The sequence below is a fragment of the Cygnus atratus genome, chromosome 2 (assembly GCF_013377495.2).
Source record: "Cygnus atratus isolate AKBS03 ecotype Queensland, Australia chromosome 2, CAtr_DNAZoo_HiC_assembly, whole genome shotgun sequence".
NCBI lineage: Eukaryota > Metazoa > Chordata > Aves > Anseriformes > Anatidae > Cygnus > Cygnus atratus.
The window spans coordinates 17,343,608-17,364,254 of record NC_066363.1 but is presented as its reverse complement, the minus strand read 5'-3'; the positions used below and the strand labels follow the sequence as shown (position 1 = coordinate 17,364,254).

Here is a 20,647-nt window from a genome sequence, read left to right as displayed (position 1 = left end):
AGTACACCCTACTGGGACGATATAAGGTAAGAGTTATGTATCTCCCTGGATAATTCTATAGATGCCGAAGACATATGTTATGTTACAATCAGAATGCCCTTATTTTTCCATTATATGCTATTTAGATGCTAACTTAAAAAAATGCTTCAAAGTACCTTTGTGGTAAGAGTATCTATGTTGGGTTTTGCAGCTTTAGGTTGGCAGTGGAATTAAAATATGAAATAGAAATAACATAGAAATCAATAGAACACAAGTAGAAATTAAATGGATTTGAATTGCAAATTAAATAAACATTAAAGTATGAAATAGAAATAGAATGGAAACTGAAATTCAAAATAGAAATTAAAGAATAAATTAATAGAAATAGAAACTAAAAGCAGTGGCTAGTGTGGAAAAAAAGATCCCAAGTCACAAATATGTTTACATGTTTTTATGATCGTATTTCTTTCTGACTTCTTGGAAGGGATTTCCATTCTTCAAGATGGAGATGATTTTGAAAGAGCCAGAATAAAAAAAATTTCATGGCATTTTAGAATTATTTTTGTTAAAATAGGATTTGCACCTCGAAAGCCGTATCCTGGTCTCTTTATTTTTACTAGGTGACCCTCTAACTTTGTCTTGGCACTGTGAAGTAACTTTTTCAAAGGATGATTCTGAACAGTGGTTTTTAATTTCACATTTCAAAACTAACCCCCTAGAAATCATAGCTATGAATGATCTCTGGGGCTGTAAATCAGCCTCATCTCTGCTTCACTGCAGTCAGTAATGCTGAAGGGCCCTTTGGGACCTACGGTGGTATCACTGAGATGAGAATTTTATCGTTGCCAAACATTGCTAAAAATCCCTTTCAACATTTTCCTTCTCCCTTTTGTAGGATGAATTAAGTCCAGCAGGGGCTCTGATGCAGGCATCTTAGTGAATTCTAATTAATTGTATTACTCCCAGCTTCAATTCCCAGAATTAAACAAATCAGCTTTAAAGTCTATGCTGAGATATTTCTTTTGATGTGCAATGTCTTTTTTTTTTTTTGCCATTGTATTTGTTGAAAAATATCATGTTTTCACTTTGAATTTCTTCCCAACAAAAAGCTTTCTCTTTGAAGCCAGAAATGAGATGAAAGGGAAGTTATTGTGTGGCTGTAGTGGTGCTACTTGGAGACTGCTCATTATTGGCAAACCAGAGATCTCGTAGCTGTTGGTGGCTTTGAGCGCCTGTGGGGGTTAACCTCTGAACACAGAGGACGGTGATTTAGACACCTGTTGCCTGTTTAGCTAGTCTGATTTTAACCAATAAATTGCAGAGTCTGCTTGGGGACTCTGTTTTCTGAATAGGATGGAGATGATAGAGCTGAAAGTGCACCTTGGTCAATGCATATTTCCCTACTGTTCCCAAAGTATGAAGCAGGGCTGATCAAAGAAAAGGCTCAAGAGCAGATTGTCTGGTGATGGGAGTAGCAGAGGTTAAACAGTAAAAAGGGAGTGCCTGTGAGTAAGGGAATCTGGGGAATTAGTTGGGGATTTTCCTCTAAATGTGAAAGAAACATACCCTGCAGGTCTGGTCACCTTTGGAGTGTGTCCTTTCTCATCACAGCCAAAGGTAGATCACTCAAGATTAATCTACCTTTGAACAAGTGTATGTGCCTGTGGGAAATTCACCCTTTAAACTAATATTTATCTAATGAGAAATGTATAATTGATTGATCTGATTGACATTTATACCTGTATTGTGCAGCCCAGAGAATGGAGATGGAGACTGGAGGTGAAATTGCTATTGTGGGAATAGCATGCAACTTTCCTGGAGGTAAGTTTTGGGTAAATGCAAAGCAGGATGCTGAATGAATATTGAAAAGCACATTCACTTATTAAAGTTGAGGTGGCATAAAAGAACATATTTCTCTCTTACTTTTGTAGAATTCATTGCTTTGCTGCTTGTAGGATCTTTTTAAAAGATCATACTGTGGTGAGAATCATTTGGTTCAAATTTGTCCACTGAGAGCGAGATGGTTCTGGCTGTGGGCAGGACATGGAGTTATATATGTGAAACTCATGCGGACAAACAATATGTCAGGGGTGATTTGAGGTTTCTGCATTCTGAGATTAGATGGTTGGAGATGTTTAGATAGCTGTGAGAGCTTTCTAGGTTCTTCTGCTGCTCTGAAGCTGTCGGTACTCCAGTAAAGCACTATAAAATGTGTAGCAGCAGTCTCTTACTGCAGCATTAAACACTAATTTGATTCAAGCCATTTATTGGTCCAGACATCCCAGTAAAGAGCCTCTCTTCAGATACATTGTTCTTAGTTACATCTCCATGCAATAAACGCAACTTGTGTCCTGATCCTGCACTGCACATCTTCAGAGCTTTTTTAATGAACCTGCCTCAAACGAAGTTGAATGATGGGAACCCTTAAACTACTCCATGTGTAGCTAGTGTCCTTGGCTATGTCTATGATGATGGACTAACCAGGGATGGTTAACTTTAGGTGGGACTGCTGTCCTACAGTCATTGTTACTGTTATCACAGTCTCCATCCCAGTGTTGGCCCATGCCAGAGCTCCCCTGGTCAGTGCTTGGGCATGATACAGATTAGCACCAGCATGCCACAGGGAAGTGGAAGCTCGGAGGAGGATAAATGTGGGACACAGTGTGGATGCCATGTTAGCTGGTTTCAGGGCTAAGAGGATAGCATAGACATAGCCTCAGTGCCCATAGTTGGAGTTCTGGATCTCAACCACAGAATCATAGAATCATTTAGGTTGGAAAAGACCTTCATGATCATCAAATCCAACTATCAACATGACCTACCAAGTCCCATCACTAAACAGTGTCCCTTAGTGGCATGTCTACATGTCTCTTAAATGCCTCCAGGGATGGGGGCTCCACCACTTCTCTTGGCAGCCCATTCCAATGTTTGACCGCCCTCTCTGCGAAGAAAGTCTCCCAGTCCAAACTTCCCCTGGAACAACTTGAGACTGTTTCTTTGTGTTCTGTCACTTGTCACCTGAGGAAAGCAACCAACACCTTCCTCGATGAAACCTCCTTTCATGATGCCATTGGCCTTCTTGGCCACCTGTAGGCACTGCTGGCTCATATTCAGACAGATATCAACCAGCATCCCCAGGTCCTTTTCTTCTGGGCAGCTTTCCAACCAGTCTTTCCAAGCCTGTATCACTTTGAGGGTCTGTTATGACCCAAGAGCAGGGTCTGGCACTTAGCCTTGTTGACTATCATGTGATTAGCTCATTGATTGATCTAGCCTATCCAAATCCCTCTGCAAAGCCTTCCTACCCTCAAGAAGATAATCAGCCCCACATAACTTACTATTGTCTACAAACTTACTGAGGGTGCACTTGATCCCCTCATCCAGATGACTGATAAAAATATTAATCAAAACCAGCCCTATTACTGAACCCGGACGAATACCAGATGGTGACCATCTACCAACTAGATTAAACTCCATTCACTTTGATTCTTTGAAGGCCAACTTGCTAGAGATATTTTACTTGCTTAGAAAAACATCTTAAATCTTCTTGAGAGATTATTAAGAGTTTTGTGGGGTAACTTTACATTTAAGCATGTAGTGAAAGGATCAGTCATTCCTTTCCATCCTCCTGTCACCAAAGAATAATAATTTCTTTACCTGTGGTGATTCTACTTCAGCAAACTAGATATATACATGAGAGTTCCATGTAACAGAGTGTACATTTCTACATATACATGGTGAAGGGGAGAACATAACTTAATCTTCTTTGAAATATTTGTACAACAGGTGAAGGAATTGACAATTTTTGGAAAGTCCTGGAGGAAGGCATAAACTGCACAGCAGAAATACCCCCAGAGAGGTTTGACACCAAAGAGTGGTATGATCCAGACAGTAACAAGCCAGGAAAAGCATGTACAACACGTGCTGCTCTTCTCAATGAGTAAGTCTGTTACTGTGCTGTGGCACAGATTTTTTCTGTAATTAGACTAATGTGTCCAGCCTTTCAGAGAGTACAAGCTGCAGGGAGACATTACAAATTGCACCTAGGAACAGGTTTTCTTTAATGACAGGTTTTCTCACATGACAAACTTGCAGTTACCAAATTGCAGGAGTTCCTGTTATATGACATTTATGAGCACATTTATTCACAGGCCACACAGGATCTTTGGTTACATAATCCAACTTGTATGTTCATACCCAGCATGTTTTGATGTCACCTGTCACACAACAGGTGTGTATGCATTTTGGGTATGCACAAGTACATGTGCATTATGCATGAAGTGGTATATACCATATCTGAGGTGGGCTACAGCCTGCCAGAGAATTCGTATGTCTACTTACGGACTGTGGAGGAAGGTGGTAGAGTATGGGCTCTGAGCTATATGAACTGCCTGGTGAATCTTGTCCAGCTTCAGCGTGAAGTTTGGCCAGCTCTGCCAGACCGTAGGACCTAATACTGTTCTGGCTCTAATTTAAATGAAGCTGTGACAATTTAGAGTCAAAGCAAGAAAGTCTGTTTGCTAGATGGTCAAGAAAGGGATCTTTGTTACACTTGCTTGTAAACCTGGCTATTCATAATTTAATAAAAATTCTGCTTTTACCTGGACTGATGCTGTTATGTATTCAAAAATAAACATTTTCATTATTCGCCCTCTTTATCTGAGTCAGTCCTTCATCATACTGGTGGATTATGTATGTATAAATATCCTAGTGTACAGAGAAGACACGGAGAAGCAACCTGTGGTATGTATCCCTTTACATCCCTCATGTCTCGTGAAATTATATCAGAGATGTGAGCACAGCTGTATGACGGCTATTACTAGTGCTAAGACTAGTAAATTACAGTCAGATCAACATAAGCGTCTTTAGTTTTAAATCCACATTTCCCAAAAATCCTCATGCCTTTTTTTCCAATGAGAAGTTGACATGCGCAGAAGTAATCTTATTGGCTCCTGGGATTAACACTTAACAGGTTTGGATTGTGAGACCCAGAATTACTTAAGTAATTAGTCTCCTATTAGATATTTAATTTTCCTCTGAAGTCAAGAAAAGACAGAAGGCCATACAAATGTGATCTTGGGATACAAGATTAAGTCTGAGCTTGGTTGTTTGAAAGTGTGGGCTTATTTTTAAAGACTTCTTAAAGATAAACACACACATAAACACATAAAATATTTTACATTTATTATTAGAGGGGTACAGGCATCTCTTGGAAGCATCTGAGCTGGTCCTATATCTATTAGTTTTAAACTGTAAAGCCATTGGTCCACATTGCCTTTAAATAACTTAGAAGACAATATCTATTTAAAACTTGTTGCCTGGGATGACACTGCAGCAGAGGGAGTCTCATTCTGCAAATTTTCTTAATGTAAGGAGTCCTATTGGTACCAGTGGGATAATTCAACAGCGTGAATAAAAATCTTGATGCGTGATCTTATAACTCTGAAATGTGGAATAGTTGATAAAAATACATATTTTGTGGCAGGAAATAAAATATCTTTGGCCTATAATATTTTCCTTCTGAATTTCACAAATAGGAACTGTGGTTTCAACATCACTTATGGCTTTGCTTTTCATGACATTGCAAAAAATGTATACTTTGGGTCTAGAAATAAATGCATATTGTATACATATTATACCATTTTCTGGTCTATGTATTTTTAACAGATTTAATGTATTTGACAACCTCCTATTTGGAATTAATAATATGGAAGCTGAATCCATGGATCCACAACAGAAGTTACTGGTAGAATGCACATACAAAGCACTGGAGGATGCAGGAGTCCCCGCAGAAGCCATCAGTGGCACCAAAACAGGTGTTTTTGTTGGTAAGAAAATTTCATGGTGAATAATGTCCATTCTAACCTCATAAAGAATGGAACAACCTTTTGTAAACTTTATTTGTACCTCTGACATTGGAGAACTTAAGGCTACAGTACTATGCCACTACTGGTTATTTTTTGGTGGAGAAAGAGTATTAGGTTACTCTAGTTCATCATATAATTAACGTATCTACTGTTAGGTGTCTGTATTAGTGTCTTGAGGCACTGAAGTGCCTATGGACTTGAGATCGCCTGTATTCCATGTATGTCAAGTTCAGAGCTGTACATCCCTTTTGTTTTCTCAGGTTAATGTGACGTTTGATATTTTCATAGGTCTTATGAATCGAGACTATGTACTCGTAAGAAGCAAATCATCGAGTGAAATAAATCATTATTCTGGTACCGGAACAGCAATGAGCATAGCTGCTAACAGGGTGTCCTACACGTTTAATCTGACTGGACCATCGCTGACAATTGACACTGCTTGTTCGTCATTTCTTTTTGCTTTGCACTATGCCTTGCGAGCAATTAAATCAGGTAATGGGACTGAAGAGATGGTAAGCAAAGAAGTTAGGATTGATACTTAATATTTTAGAATTGTTTCAGTGAATTAATAAAACTTTCTGTAGACTCATCTTCAGTGATAGAGTACTAAAAGATTCTAGTGCCTCAGAAATATTCACCATACGTGTAGAAGAAGGAAACCTTTTGCTGTAAGGAATTGTGTTACTTTCTTAACCATATCCTGATGTAGTTTTAGAGAACTGTATTGGTTACTCTTTCAGTGATGTACTTCAGTGACAGATTCCAGTCCTGAAAATTAAAATATCTCAAATAATGAATAGTATTATTAATATAGCCTGTCTATAATAACTGCCTTTTCAATCCATTAAGTTAAAGACAATTAAAATATTTCTGTCTATCATCTTGGACCTCTCAACATGACTATGTTTCTGTTTTATTCCAGGAGATTGTGAAGCAGCTATTTGTGGTGGTGTAAACTGCATAATAGAACCCTGCACCTTTGTATCTCTCAGTAAAGCAAAAATGATCTCTCCAGAGGGAATAAGTAAACCCTTCTCTAAAAAGGCAGATGGCTATGGAAGGGGAGAAGGCTGTGGTGTTGTTTTCCTCAAACCACTGAAAAAGGTAAGATTATTTGTGAAGTAGTCTAAAAGAAGACTGGTTGCTTACTTGAATTTTGTATTTCTGATTCCAATAATTACTCTAGAAAAAAGGCTTTTCTAATTCAAGCTTAATATTAACAAACATTTATGCACTTCCCCTAGCATGGGAAAGACATCCCAAATTTAAAAGTTAGTATTACTGTCTGTCTGTTCTTGGTTCTTTTTCTCCTATATAGGGAAAGCATAAGATTATTAAAGATAATTTTCTCTCCCTGTGAAACAGGCAATGGAAGACTTCAGCAAAATCTGGGGTGTTATAAACATCAGTGCAGTAAATCAGAATGGTAGGTCTATAACTCCAATCACAAGACCATCTCAAATAGAGCAAGAGAACTTACTGCGCAGCATTTATGAAACTCACGTCAATCCCTCCGTTGTGCAGTATATTGAAGCACACGGTACGGGAACTGCTGCTGGAGACCCTACTGAAGCTGCAAGCCTAAGTAGTATCATTTGTAAAAACAGATCTTCACAAGTTCCCATTCTGAAAATTGGTTCAGTGAAAGGAAATATTGGCCACACTGAATCAGCTGCTGGAGCAGCAGGGTTAATCAAAGTGCTTCTGATGATGCATCATGGAAAGATTGTTCCATCTTTGCATTACTCAAAGGAGATGAGCAGCATTGATACAGAGAAGTTAAACCTTGCAATTCCCACAACTGTTGAGCCCTGGGAAGACTCCGGTGAGTATGGAAGGGTAGCTGGCATCAACTGCTTCGGATTTGGAGGAACCAATGCCCATGTTGTAGTCAGGCAGGTTAAGCAGCCAGAGCCTCTTCCTGCCTTTAAGAGGCCACTGGAATTAGTTCTGCTGTCTGCAGCATCTAGTAAGTCCCTTCAGATGACAATTGCAGATACAGCTGACCAGCTGAGCACAAGAAACTCCATAACTCTCCCAAGCCTGGCCTATACCTCTGCCTGCAGAAGAAGCCATGCCAACTACAGGTACCGAAAAGCATTTGTCACAAACTCACTCCAACACTTGCAGCAAGAGGTTATGTCAGCAAGAAGCACTGAATTTGCCATGTCGAAGGTGGAGCCACAGCTGGTGTTCGTGTTCTGTGGCAATGGTGTAACGCTGAAGGAATTCAGTGAGGCAATGCTGAGCTCAGAGCCCCTGTTCAGAGACAAGTGTAAGGAAATAGAAGCGCTCTTTCAGAAACACGCTCCTATCAGCCTCCTGCCAGCAAAAGGTCGCAGCTCGAAGGAGTTACTGAATCCAGAACTCTCCCAGCCCATGCTTTTCACCCTGCAGGTTGCCTTAGCTTCCCTTCTGAAGTACTGGGGCATTAAGCCAGTCGCTGCTGTTGGCCACTCAGTGGGGGAAATTGCAGCAGCACATTTTGCTGGGTACCTTTCCCTGGCAGATGCTGTCAAAGTGATTTATCACCGGAGCAGGCTGCAGGCAAAAACTCCCAGTGGCAGGATGTTAGTGGTTGGAAATATCCCTGTTCAAGAGGTAGCTGAATGTCTGCATCCCTATTCAGGAAAGGTGTGCATTGCAGCTTTCAACAGCCCAGTTTCATGCACCTTGTCTGGAAATCCGGATGCTGTGGATGCGGTCCAGAAAGATTTAGCTCAAGCTTTCAGCCAAAGAAACATCTTTCTTCATGTTTTAAATGTCCCAGCTGCCTACCACAGCCCCAGCATGGATATGATACTTGGGGAGTTGGAAGAGACCATACAGCCTTTAGAAAAACAGAAGGGGGAAATTGAAGTAATTTCAACGCTGACTGGGATGGCTGCTTCTGCAAATGACTTCATTCAGGGCAAATTTTGGGCCCGGCATACTCGTGAGCCTGTTGCTTTCACTCAAGCCATAGAAACTGCAGCTAAAGACAGGGAAAATGTGGTGTTTGTGGAAATAAGTCCTCACCGAGCATTGCAGCGAAGCATAAAAGAAACTCTAGGGAAAGTCACTCATGTGTTCTCTTCTTTGCAGTCTGATGTGGAGTATCAGACACTCTTTAGCCTGGTAGGAAATCTGTTTGAACAGGGATATAATCCCAACTGGCAGCACTTTTATAATGGCTATCAAAGTGTTCCAGTGGCCATTCCACGGTACCAATTTGATCGTAAAAAAGTCACCACCTCTCCAGCTATCCATCAACAAGCAAACCAAAGAGGTGTCAGCTCCAGTCATCCTTTGATTTATGACATGAACAGTGACAGCACAGAATTTGGCTGCCTGCTCTCTGAGGACACGACATCCTACTTATATGAGCATAAGAACAATGGTGTGCCTTTAGTCCCTGGTGCTTTTTATGTAGAGCTTGGTCTGGCCTGTGTGATGAGCAGCTCAGCACCTAAAGTGCCTCTGAGTACTTGCCAGCTGAGTATCAGCTTTTCAGCACCGTGTGTTCTCACACAGAATTCCCAAGTCTTGAATATCAAGCTGAGACCACAAAAAGTAGTGACAGCCTTTGAGATACTCTCTTCCTCCAGTGCAGTTTATGCTTCAGGCCACGTTACAAAAATGTCTGATGCTGTTGTGGAAGAAAGCAGCATCTCCTTCCAAGATGTCTATCACAGATGCAGGTCAGTGATTAGCATAGAGGATGTTTATGAAGCACTGTCTCAGGTTGGCTTTCAGTACGGCTCCATATTCAGGCAGCTCAGTGATGTGCATTATTGCCGAGAACTAAAGGAAGCTATAACAAGCATAAAGGTGAACAAGGAGACTGTCAGAGAGATGTACAGCTACTGTATTCATCCAGTGCTGCTAGACTGTTTTCTGCAGATGACTGTGGTCATGACCTCAAAGACATTCCAGTCCAGAGCAGGCTTTCCCTCAGGGATAGGCAGCCTGGTGGTGCTCCGACCACTGGAGGAAGAAATGATGATATATATGAGAACAAGTAAATCCATAGGGAACTGCTTAGAGGTCTGTGGATGCTTCATGGACAAACATGGCTCTGTTTTGGTTGAACTCAAGCGTGTTGCCATCACTTTCATGGAGCAAGCGTCTTCCAGAGACAACGAGTTCATGTTTGAAAACAAGTGGGCAGAAGTCCCTCCTTCACAGATGATTGGACATCTGGGTGCAATGCCCAGAGTCCTAGTGTTTGCTGACAAATTTGGGATAGCTGAACAGCTCAAAAAATATTTGCATCCTGATTCCGGATATGTTACGTATGAAGACTGGGAAGCCCTCTTGGAAGTCCACAGAGAGAATAAAATGAAAGCAGAGGTTAAGGATTATGATGAAATTCTGTTCTTGTGGGGAATTCAAAAGTTAAACGAAGAGTCCCCAGTCAAAGTGGTAGACCAACTGGCAAAGTGTTGTGAAGCCTATCGCCAAGTTATTGTGGCATTAAGAGAGAAAAAGTCCCGCTGTTCAATCAGAGTTATCAGCTACAGAACAACAGAAAGAAATGTAGACCACATTAACTGTGCGTTTGCACTTTATGGCATGACCAGAACTTGTGTGGTTGAAGTTCCAGAAATTACATTTCAGATAATTGACCTCAGCTCTTCCAGCTCCCTGGACATCTCAGCGTTATCAGACATTCTTAGCAAATACAGAGGTGAGGAATACCCAGAAGTTTACATCAGCCAAGGAAGAATTTATGTGGCTGAAGTCAGGCGCACACCTTTTGTAGATGCAGATTACAGCCAACCCATAAGACCTCTCCATAATTCAGAAACATTCACTTTGTACACTGCTGATCCATACACAGCAAAAGACTTGTCTGCAGAGTTATACACCAGCACTACTACTCGGCTTGAAAAACAGAGCATTGAAATTCAAGTGGATAAAATATGTCTCCACTCAGAAGATTATTTTCCTATTAGTGTTTCTAGTCGGAACTTTGGTAATACACTGTACTGGAATTCCCAAGCAATAGATAAACACAGACTTTTAGCTCTTGATTTCAGTGGCACTGTAACGGCAATAGGTGTTGATGTGAAGAAAGTTAAAGTGGGAGATCATGTGGTTTCATGTTATCCAGCTGCTGCATCATCCAGAATTCAGATTCCAGGAACAGTTTGCTTCAATGTAAAGAAATTTCCTTGCTTTCAGAATGTCCCTTGTGTGTCATACTTTATAATTGCATGGGAAATCTTAAGTCAGAGGTTACCCAAGGGGAAACATGGCAGAATTTTGGGTATTATTTCTAAGGAGCCATCATCAGTTTTGTGCCAAGTTCTTTCTGCAGCAGCAGAAGAGATGGGCTGGAAAGTTGTACTTGCAAGGCCGTCTCCCGATGAGTTCCAGTGTATAAATGTATGTAATGCCCTTGTTGTTCTTCCTCCAGTACACAGACTGTCTCAGCAGGATTTGGCCCTCATGAAGTTTCTTAAAGATGTGGTGATAGTATGTGGCAATCAACAGTCTGAATGTATTCATAATGTCAGTGGATTTGATCATGAAAATATCAGCTTTCATGTCCTCACACTTAGTAGCATTTTACAGAAAGCATCTCTAAAGGAATTGCAAAAGACTATGCATGCGTGGCTCAGTTCAATAGACATGAAACGGTTTAAATCTCTGCCAGCTTCTGTTTTTCAGCAAAATGAGAGCTTTGAAAGTAAGCACTCTGTGATGTCATATTTTACTTGCAAATCTGTCCCACTTGCTGTACTGAGAAGGCAGAGGAACATCGCCATGGTTTCAGATGTACCGGTGTATGAACCCCAGAAGAAGATATTTAAGCAGAATGCTGTTTACGTAGTAGCAGGGGGTCTCACTGGACTTGGCTTTGAAACTGTGAAATTTATTGCCAAGAATGGAGGAGGGTGTATTGCAATACTTTCCAGGAAAACTCCAAGTAATGAGAAGCAAGAAGAGATAAAGGCTTTGCAGCAGCAGTATGAAGGGAGCAAGATAGTGTTTGTGCAGTGTGATGTTACTTCAACCAACGATGTTGAGAAAGCTTTCCAGTCCATTGCAAAAATATTTGTAGGCAGTCCAATCAAAGGTGTCTTTCAAAGTGCTGTGGTTTTACATGATGGCCGTCTTGAAGTTCTGAAGTTGGCTGACTTTCAGAAAGTTCTGAGCCCAAAAGTGGCAGGGACCATAAATCTTCACTGGGCTACCAAAGGCCATGAGCTTGACTACTTTGTGTGCTACTCCTCTATTACTTCTTTTCTGGGAAATTCCACACAGGCAAACTATGCAGCTGCAAACTCTTTCCTGGATGTTTTCTGCCTCTACAGGAGGAACTGTGGGCTTTCAGGCCAATCCATTAACTGGGGTGCTTTGAACCTTGGCATATTGTTCAATCAAGACCAGATTCAGAACATTCTGGCATCCAAGGGCATAGATGTCCTTCAAGTGCATGAAATTCATGAGTATCTCAGGAAGAGCTTACTTACAAATAACCCACAGCAAGCTGTTGTCAAATTCAATTTTCAGACTTTGTTTAATCATGTTTTTACTCGGATTTTATCACTCAAAAATCGCTTCAGGTCACTTATGTCAGAAGAATTCAGGAGCAAGCTTGAAGTCTCTGAGAAAACTCAAGACCAAGGTACTGCTTTAGTCAAGTCTGAAGACTATATTACCTCACTGGTGAGTGAGCTCACTGGATTGACCCCAGATGAACTAACCATGAATACACTTCTTTCATCATTAGGCATAGACTCTATGTTAGCTTTGACAATTCAGAACCGCGTCTTTCAAGAAAGAAAGGTGGACATACCTCTCCTGAAACTGCTTGATCCTCACACCACTCTATCAAGTTTAGTAGTAGTTTTAGGAGATGCAACCAATGGAAATGAAGTTGTTGAGAAAAAAAACTCTGCAGATGATAGAGCAGAACAGGGGAGCTGGCTATAGGAATCTTCTCATCCAGGAAAGCTCATTCAAGAATTGTGTAGTTTTCAACATAACTGGACCCTTTGTAGTATCTCAGAATATGTTATTGCAAAGACAAGGTAGAACATCTGGTTATGCTGAATGTATTCTTCTGTGTTGACCCAGAAAACCCCACACCGGTTTCTTCTGCTGTTGCACTATAGCTTTATTACTTTCAGTCAACAGTCTGACTTGATCCTTTCAATATCTTTTACCTTTGTTTTCAGTATTTTTAACTGGAAGTAGGTAAACTAATACATACACAGTTATTTAGTAAATTTGTGTATTAAAGCACATTGCGTATTTTTAACCATATTAAAATCCCGATGAAAATGATGAATTCACCATTCTAAATGATGAATGTCTATGCATAGTAACATTGTATTATCGCAATTCTTTACCATTATTATATTCTTAATGTATGATACTTTTTTTGATTATTATTGAATGTGTATAAGCTGGACATCTTTTGAAACACTCTTCTAGATGTGAATTTAAAAGGCTTCTTTCAAAAAAAAAAAACCTTTATATTTTCCTTATATTGTGTCTGCAAAAATGTTAACAAAAATGTCAGTAAAATAACCATTTTTGTTAGTCTTCTTTCATGAAAGACCAAAAAATAAACAAGTATAGTCCAAAAGTTTAGAAAGCAAAAGCTAAAGTGTACCTCTGTCCTATTTTAATATTTGTCCTTCCCCACTCTCCGAGTTTAAATCTTCCTAATCATAGCAGCTGCCCTTACTTTACACCAAAAAGAAAATATCAACTTTTCCCCCAAAGACGCTGGAGGAAACTTTTTTTATAATCTATTAAAATGAGAACAGGGTCCTTGTGTTGTTTCTCCATTTTATACCTAATTACCATTTCCCTCTCAGATATCCCTTGCAGTTCCAGCAGTGTTCCCCAGTGCATGGAGCATCCAACCGTACCCTAACACAGGGACAGCACAGCGCCTGGCTGGGAAGGCAGGGGACCTCTGTAATAATGGAACCAAGGCATGGTTTGCTTGCTTTGTTAAGGAGCACTGACTTCACCTAGAGGGACAACACATCAGGATCAAATGGTTGGGGAGGAATAGCCTTTATTTATAGTGTCATTAAAGAATTGTGGCTGGAAGAGACCTCAGAAGGTCGCGATGTCCAATCTCTTGCTCAAGAAGGATCAATACCAAATTCAGACAAGTTTGCTGATGGCTTTGTCTAGTCAAGTCAGGAAAATGTTCAAGGATGGAGATGCGACTGCTTCTTTGAGCAACACGTTCTAGTCCTTAATTATCCTTATAGTGACTTTTTTCCCCTTATAATCAGATGAATGTTCATTCACCATGTACCTCCATAAAGCGCCTGCCTTTCTCTTTTTGGTAACATCTTATATATTAGGAGGCTGGTATTAGGTGCTCCTGAAGCTCTCTCTTCTCCAGGCTGAACAAGCCCCGTTCCCTCAGCCTCTCCTCGGAGCTCTGGTGCTCCAGCCCCCTATCATCTTCAAGGCCCTCTGCTGAGCTCACTCAAGATTATCAATATGTTTCTCCTCAAGAAACTGGCTGCTCGCGGCTTGGACTGGCGTACGCTTCGTTGGGTTAGAAACTGGCTGGATGGCCGGGCCCAAAGAGTTGTGGTGAATGGAGTCAAATCCAGTTGGAGGCCGGTCACTAGTGGAGTCCCCCAGGGCTCAGTGCTGGGGCCGGTCCTCTTTAATATCTTTATCGATGACCTGGATGAGGGGATCGAGTGCACCCTCAGTAAGTTTGCAGACGACACCAAGTTAGGTGTGTGTGTCGATCTGCTTGAGGGTAAGAAGGCTCTGCAGGACGATCTGGATAGGCTGGACCGATGGGCTGAGGTCAACTGTATGAAGTTCAACAAGGCCAAGTGCTGGGTCCTGCACCTGGGGTGCAACAACCCCGAGCAGCACTACAGGCTGGGAGATGAGTGGTTGGAAAGCTGCCTGGCCAAGAAGGACCTGGGAGTACTGGTTGATAGGCGGCTGAATATGAGCCAGCAGTGTGCTCAGGTGGCCAAGAAGGCCAACAGCATCCTGGCTTGTATAAGAAGCAGCGTGGCCAGCAGGTCTAGGGAGGTGATTGTCCCCCTGTACTTGGCTCTGGTGAGGCCGCACCTCGAGGACTGTGTTCAGTTTTGGGCCCCTTGCTACAAGAAGGACACTGAGGTGCTCAAGCGAGTCCAGAGAAGGGCAATGAAGCTGGTGAGGGGTCTGGAGAACAAGTCTTATGAGGAGCGGCTGAGGGAGCTGGGATTGTTTAGCCTGGAGAAGAGGAGGCTCAGGGGAGACCTCATCACTCTCTATAGGTACCTTAAAGGAGGCTGTAGAGAGGTGGGGATTGGTCTATTCTCCCACGGTCCTGGTGACAGGATGAGGGGGAATGGGCTCAAGTTGCGCCAGGGGAGGTTTAGGTTGGATATTAGGAAGAACTTTACTGAAAGGGTTGTTAGGCATTGGAATAGGCTGCCCAGGGAAGTGGTTGAGTCGCCATCCCTGGAGGTCTTTAAAAGACGTTTAGATGTAGTCCTTAGTGATATCGTTTAGTGGAGGTTTTGTTAGTGTTAGGACAGAGGTTGGACTAGATGATCTTGGAGGTCTCTTCCAACCTAGACGATTCTGTGATTCTGTGATTAATACTGGGTTGGTGGAGGTGGGGTGTCCAAAACTGGATCATTGTTCCAGATGTGTAAAGAGTGCTGAGTAAATCAAGAGAATAATTTCCCTTGATCTACAGGCTGTGCTCTTGCTGATGCAGTCCAGGATGCTGTTAGCCTTCATCAGTGCCAGCATGCACTGTGGACTCTAGTTTAGTTCACTGTCTACCAGGACTCACAGGTCCTTTTCATCCCAACTGCTCTCAACAGCCTGTACTGCTGCAGGGCTTAGTCTGTTTCATGTGCAGGGCTTGGCATTCCTCCACTGAATTTCATGAAGCTCCTGTCAGCTCATTCTTGTAGCCTGTCCAGGTCGCTTGTGTTAGGTTATGTGATAGAAGCTCATCTGCACACCTACAAAGAAGGTAAATAGCATTCTCTGCGCTCCCCTCATCTTGTTGTACAAGGTACTTGTCGTGTTAAGGTATACGGCTGAGAGGGGCCCTCCCGTTGAGTGATCGGTTCAGAAAGGACCCCCTCACTTTCTAAACTCTTTCTCAAAGAGGAGTTGAGGCATAGCTGGATTCAATCCTAGTCCCAGATTTGGTCAGCGGTTTATGTCTAAAGAATTATGTGTGTAGACACTCATCAGAGTCAATGTTTGCCTGTTTCAGAGCCCTGCCAAGGACTTTCACTGAGACAGCTTCACAAAGTTGAAAAGATATGTAATTTATTAAGGCGACAGATATAACAGATTCAGAATTGCTGTTGATAAATTCACTTATGGCAATAATTGAGCTTGAGTTAATAATTCAGTGCTTTAGTTATCAATATTTTCCTGGGTAACATCCAACATTGTCGGAGGCGGAAGGCTTACCAAAAAAGTGTCCTTAACCTGGGGAGGAGAAAGGTCCAGGCCCATAGACCCATCTGATAACTGGAGCTCTCATCCTCAAAGTGGAGTTTTCCAAATGCCAGATTTATACTTTTGGTGAGGGGGACTAAGTCATTAATCATGTACCAATTGGCTCTCAACAAGGCTTGTTGTGTTGTCGGTTACAAAGAAAAGAGGGGTAGGGGTTGGTTGAGTCCAACGTTCAGAACAGAGATAGGTTGTTTTCCCAACTCACTTGAAACAACAAGTGAGGCTTCCACCTCACTCCAGGCATTGCTTAATTGCTATAATTGCTGGGCCTCATACACACTGAGTGTTCAACTGCAAACCTCTGGCAGTAGCCAGGCAACTCACAGAGTGGAGAAACACAGAGATCCCTTCCAACCTCACCCATTCTGTGATTTCTTTAAAAAATAAAGTCTCCAAATGTGTAATCAGTTGTGTATTCCAGCACCGTCACATTACAAAAACCTCTTTTGGAAAGGGAGAAAGAGAAAGAGAGAGAGAGACAGAGAACTGACTACCAACATGCCCCTGCTCCTGCCCTGGGTGGGTGTATTATTCGTCCCCTGTGCAAGGGTCACACTGATTAAGCTTCTCTGTTTGCTGTCTCTACACATGGATGTCTCTATGACATATATATTCATACCTTTACATGAGACACCTTTCAATCTTGTAATACAACTGTTAAAGAAAGCATTCAAGGGTAAAGAGTCAATGAGAAATCACAGGTTATGTCTCTGCCTGTAAGTCTTAACAGGTATTTTTCCAGCTTCCAACAAGTCCACAATCATGGCACGTGAATCAATTCCAAAGAACCAACCTGTGCCAGAGAGGAGGAAAAACTTAGCAAGAAGTCCACGAAAATATGGCAGATGCTCTGGATGGGCGGGGAGCAAAGCCCATGAACTTCTGTGGTCATCTTGGTCCACAGAGAATCAAAGGCTTCATATGGACTTTAGGAAGCACATCATCTCCTGCTTGCTGCCAAGGAGATTTACATGGTCACTGAGGTGCTGAGAACTCAGTCTGACACCTGGACCAAGGGAGCACATCCCTTTGAGAAGAGTAGTAGAGCTTCATTGCTGCTGAAAGACATTTTGAATTCAAGGGTGGCACCTTTGTCCTTGCAGGCACTAGAGCTAACTTTCAGAGAGCTTCTGCACAGGTGTTAACTGAAGCACAGCACTTATCCAGGCTTATATTGATGCTAAAGCCATCCATGTCAACACTTGTCAGAGCAGCGGATGAGGAATATGTGAGTATGCTCAACATCTGAGAACAAACTATCAGTGTGAAAGTTCAAAGTGGGAGCAGTTACATTTCCTATTTAAGACAGTGACAGGAAGAGGGAATGCAGAAAATCCCCCTTGATCTACCACAATGAAGGCCATCGTGGAGCAGCTTCTTCCCAAGCTGGCCTATAGCTGGAAAAAGAAGTGGTTCAGCCTGCATTCCCAATAGCCCCCACTCCACCCTTAAACTCTTCAGCCAAAGCCTCACCTCAAGAAAGCACACATATTCTGCAATACAATAACCCTGTCAGTGAGCTGTGGGGTCTACTGATGGCAAGAAGTTTTTATATTTGAAGGCTATTAATTGTGTTTCGATAGGTATGCTTTTATTTGCCAGGTCAGCTTCTAGTATTGATTGTTGTATTTAGCCCAGGTGTTTTCTTTGTCAGTCTAAGTATTAAGCTACACAAAACATAACCACACAAAATACTACAAAACATAATCACATAAAACACTACAAAAATTAGATGGTTTCTTACAATTTTTATATAAATAATCTTACTATTGCTTTAAGACTTTAAACACATTGTCTTTTGGTCATGCACTACATTTGAAAGAATAAAAATATCCATGAGCAATCTGTCATCACTTCAAAACAAAGATGTCCACCCTGTATTTTGTAAACCACTATTGCATTATGCTGATGGAAGCAGAAATTGAGATGATTTTGTGAAACTGGAGGAGAAATAGAGAAGAGAGAAGAAATGGAGGCAGAGCTTGACAGGGTCATGCAAAGCAGGCTGACTCCAGGGCTTGTATCCCCAGCTCCCGAGGCAACTTGTTGAGCAATGTAGACATTCAAGTTACTTTAACTATATGTAGGAATCTCCCATACATCTCCCCATTGTGTGGTTGTAACTGAATCTATCGATTGAAGTCCTGAGAAAGCCAGGTCTGATTCTGTGAGACAGAAGCACCAACTCCGTCTGGCTGCAGCCATTGCTGCTCTCTGGCTTTCTATTGCCGAAACTCTCACTGTTGGTCAGCACTGCGCAGCCATGCACTTCAAAAATTGGGTTTCCATCACCTACTGACGGGCACTTGCATTGAGGTGGTGCTAAAGCAGCTCCTATCTTCTATGTGCTTTGCTTTTGACTGCTTTTCTGGATCTGCCATGAAGTTCCAAGGGGCCAGAATATTTGAATAAAAAGAAGACCATTGCCAGTCCCCAGAAGTACAGTAAGAAACCTGATCTTGAAGAATGCTCTGGAGATGCGAGTTTTAGCTGCAGCTGGGGCAATGAGCATTTGACCATCCTGACAGCAGCAGGTTGCAGTGCAGGGTAGCCCAGCGATGGCAGAGCACTGACTACCCTATAGCTTATGTCTGACAGTACATAAGACATAGGTGCAGAAATATAGCATGGAAAATGCATGCAGATGACACACTAGATCAGATCTTTGACATCCTGAAACCTGGAAGGAGCTGGAAGTGAAGGAAAGGCTAACCAAGAAAAGGAATAGACAGAGAAAACCACAAAAACAACCTGCACTGTTCTAGGAGCAGTGACAATGTCCTGCGTGCTGTTCTGTAGTACCAAGTATCATAGCTGGATATCATAATCAGGACTTTGCAGATCTTGCTCAGGCCTCTGAATTAGATTGAATGGTTTTTTTCTTTTTTTTTTTTTCTTCATCAGCTACCGTCAAACATATGATAGTTTGAAGAAAGCTGCAGCTGTCCCTTCCGCCTGAAAAACAGTGTTCTCAAAATCTGGATTGTAATTACATAAATTATTTGTTAAAGAAGTCTATGTTTAACAGAAGGCTTTTAGTGACAACATTGTTTGGTCTTTGCAATTAATCTCAGATAATGTTAAGCACATGGGGTATATTTCTAAACATTCTGTGCTCTCAGCCTCCAAACTCTCAATCCAATTATCAGAGGAAGGATCCCATTAGCGGGATGCATATCAATGATAAGATAATCATGACTCTAGCACAGTACATGGAAAAATATTAGTTTTTCCAATCAGATCCTGATGACGTATTTAGCCAAACTGCTAATATGCCTACCTCCTCTTCTCTGTGTACACCCAGAAACGCAATTAGTCAGATATGTTCTCAACAGCAGTGACATAAAAACATGATTAATGAGAAAGAGACCCAACATTTCCTTAGAAAACGTGCTCACAGATGTACAGTTTGCTTTCTGCCTCTGGCAATTCATCAAAACATCTACCTGTTGTATGGAAGGACTTTTCTGGCTGAACTAACAGCCTCACTTTCATGCAAGTACACCAATGTCTTGTTTTGCCTGGATCATATAATGCCTGATAACATGCAGGTCAGCCTGCAGACGTAGTCTAGAAGCACATCAGGGGCTGTGGCCAGGCCAAGGGAGGTCCATGACACAGTGATGGTTGTAGCTCTGCTGGGGCCCAGGTGATGAAGCCTTAGTTTAAAAGCATCACCGCCAGGACTAGGGCTGGCTGTGGCCATGATTCCCCATGGCACCTCTGGGAGCCTCTTCCCACTGTCCCAGCTGAGCTGCCTTGGCCCTGAGCCCAGGCAGCCAAACCTGAGGATCCTATGAAGACAACCTGCATTTTCTTCTTCTAAACTGATCCAGGTAAATGGTTCAGTAAATGCAGTTAATGGATTAAAATGTCTCACCAACCTGTTTCTAAGATGACGGTGGAATGCAGTCCTAACTCTGCTACTTAGTGTTTGTACTGTGACCTCAGAGGAAGTTATCAGAAATGGTGGCCTTAATAACAAAACAAGACATGTTTTGTACCTTCTTGGATCCTTGGAGAGCTGTACTGAAGCCCTTCACATATCTGAGGCTGCTGGGATTCCTCTAATCCATTGGGAGATGGATTTGATCACTTCCATTAGCTTAAATTTTGAGAAACCTTTGACATCTCCACCTTAAATAGAGTCCCGTTAAAAAAAATGAACACATCCATTCAGAAGTCCGTGTCTCATCTCCCTCCTTCTCCTTACTTCCCTCCTGACCACCCTTCATGCTCTAAGGGAAATCTTACCCCACATTTTTGAAAGCAGAGCTCAGAGAGGCAAATTTAAGGGAAGCATGTGTACCACTCTTTGGGACACGTCTGGAAATTTG

General features: G+C 41.9%; 1 protein-coding gene across 1 annotated transcript; it reads left to right on the top strand.

The window, feature by feature from the left end:
• Positions 1 to 1,739: 1,739 nt before the first annotated feature.
• On the top strand, positions 1,740 to 12,770 carry LOC118247514 (uncharacterized). Its single transcript, XM_035545555.1, has 6 exons — positions 1,740 to 1,800; positions 3,766 to 3,919; positions 5,647 to 5,807; positions 6,135 to 6,338; positions 6,769 to 6,950; positions 7,212 to 12,770. The coding sequence occupies exons 1-6, from the start codon at positions 1,740 to 1,742 to the stop codon at positions 12,768 to 12,770; spliced, it is 6,321 nt and encodes a 2,106-aa protein (XP_035401448.1).
• Positions 12,771 to 20,647: the final 7,877 nt, after the last annotated feature.

Coding starts and splice junctions, on each gene's coding strand:
- LOC118247514 (XM_035545555.1), top strand. CDS start 1,740: ATGGAGATGGAGACTGGAGGTGAAATTGCTATTGTGGGAATAGCATGC. Junction 1,801..3,765: donor AGCATGCAACTTTCCTGGAG/GTAAGTTTTGGG, acceptor TTTGTACAACAG/GTGAAGGAATTGACAATTTT. Junction 3,920..5,646: donor CGTGCTGCTCTTCTCAATGA/GTAAGTCTGTTA, acceptor TATTTTTAACAG/ATTTAATGTATTTGACAACC.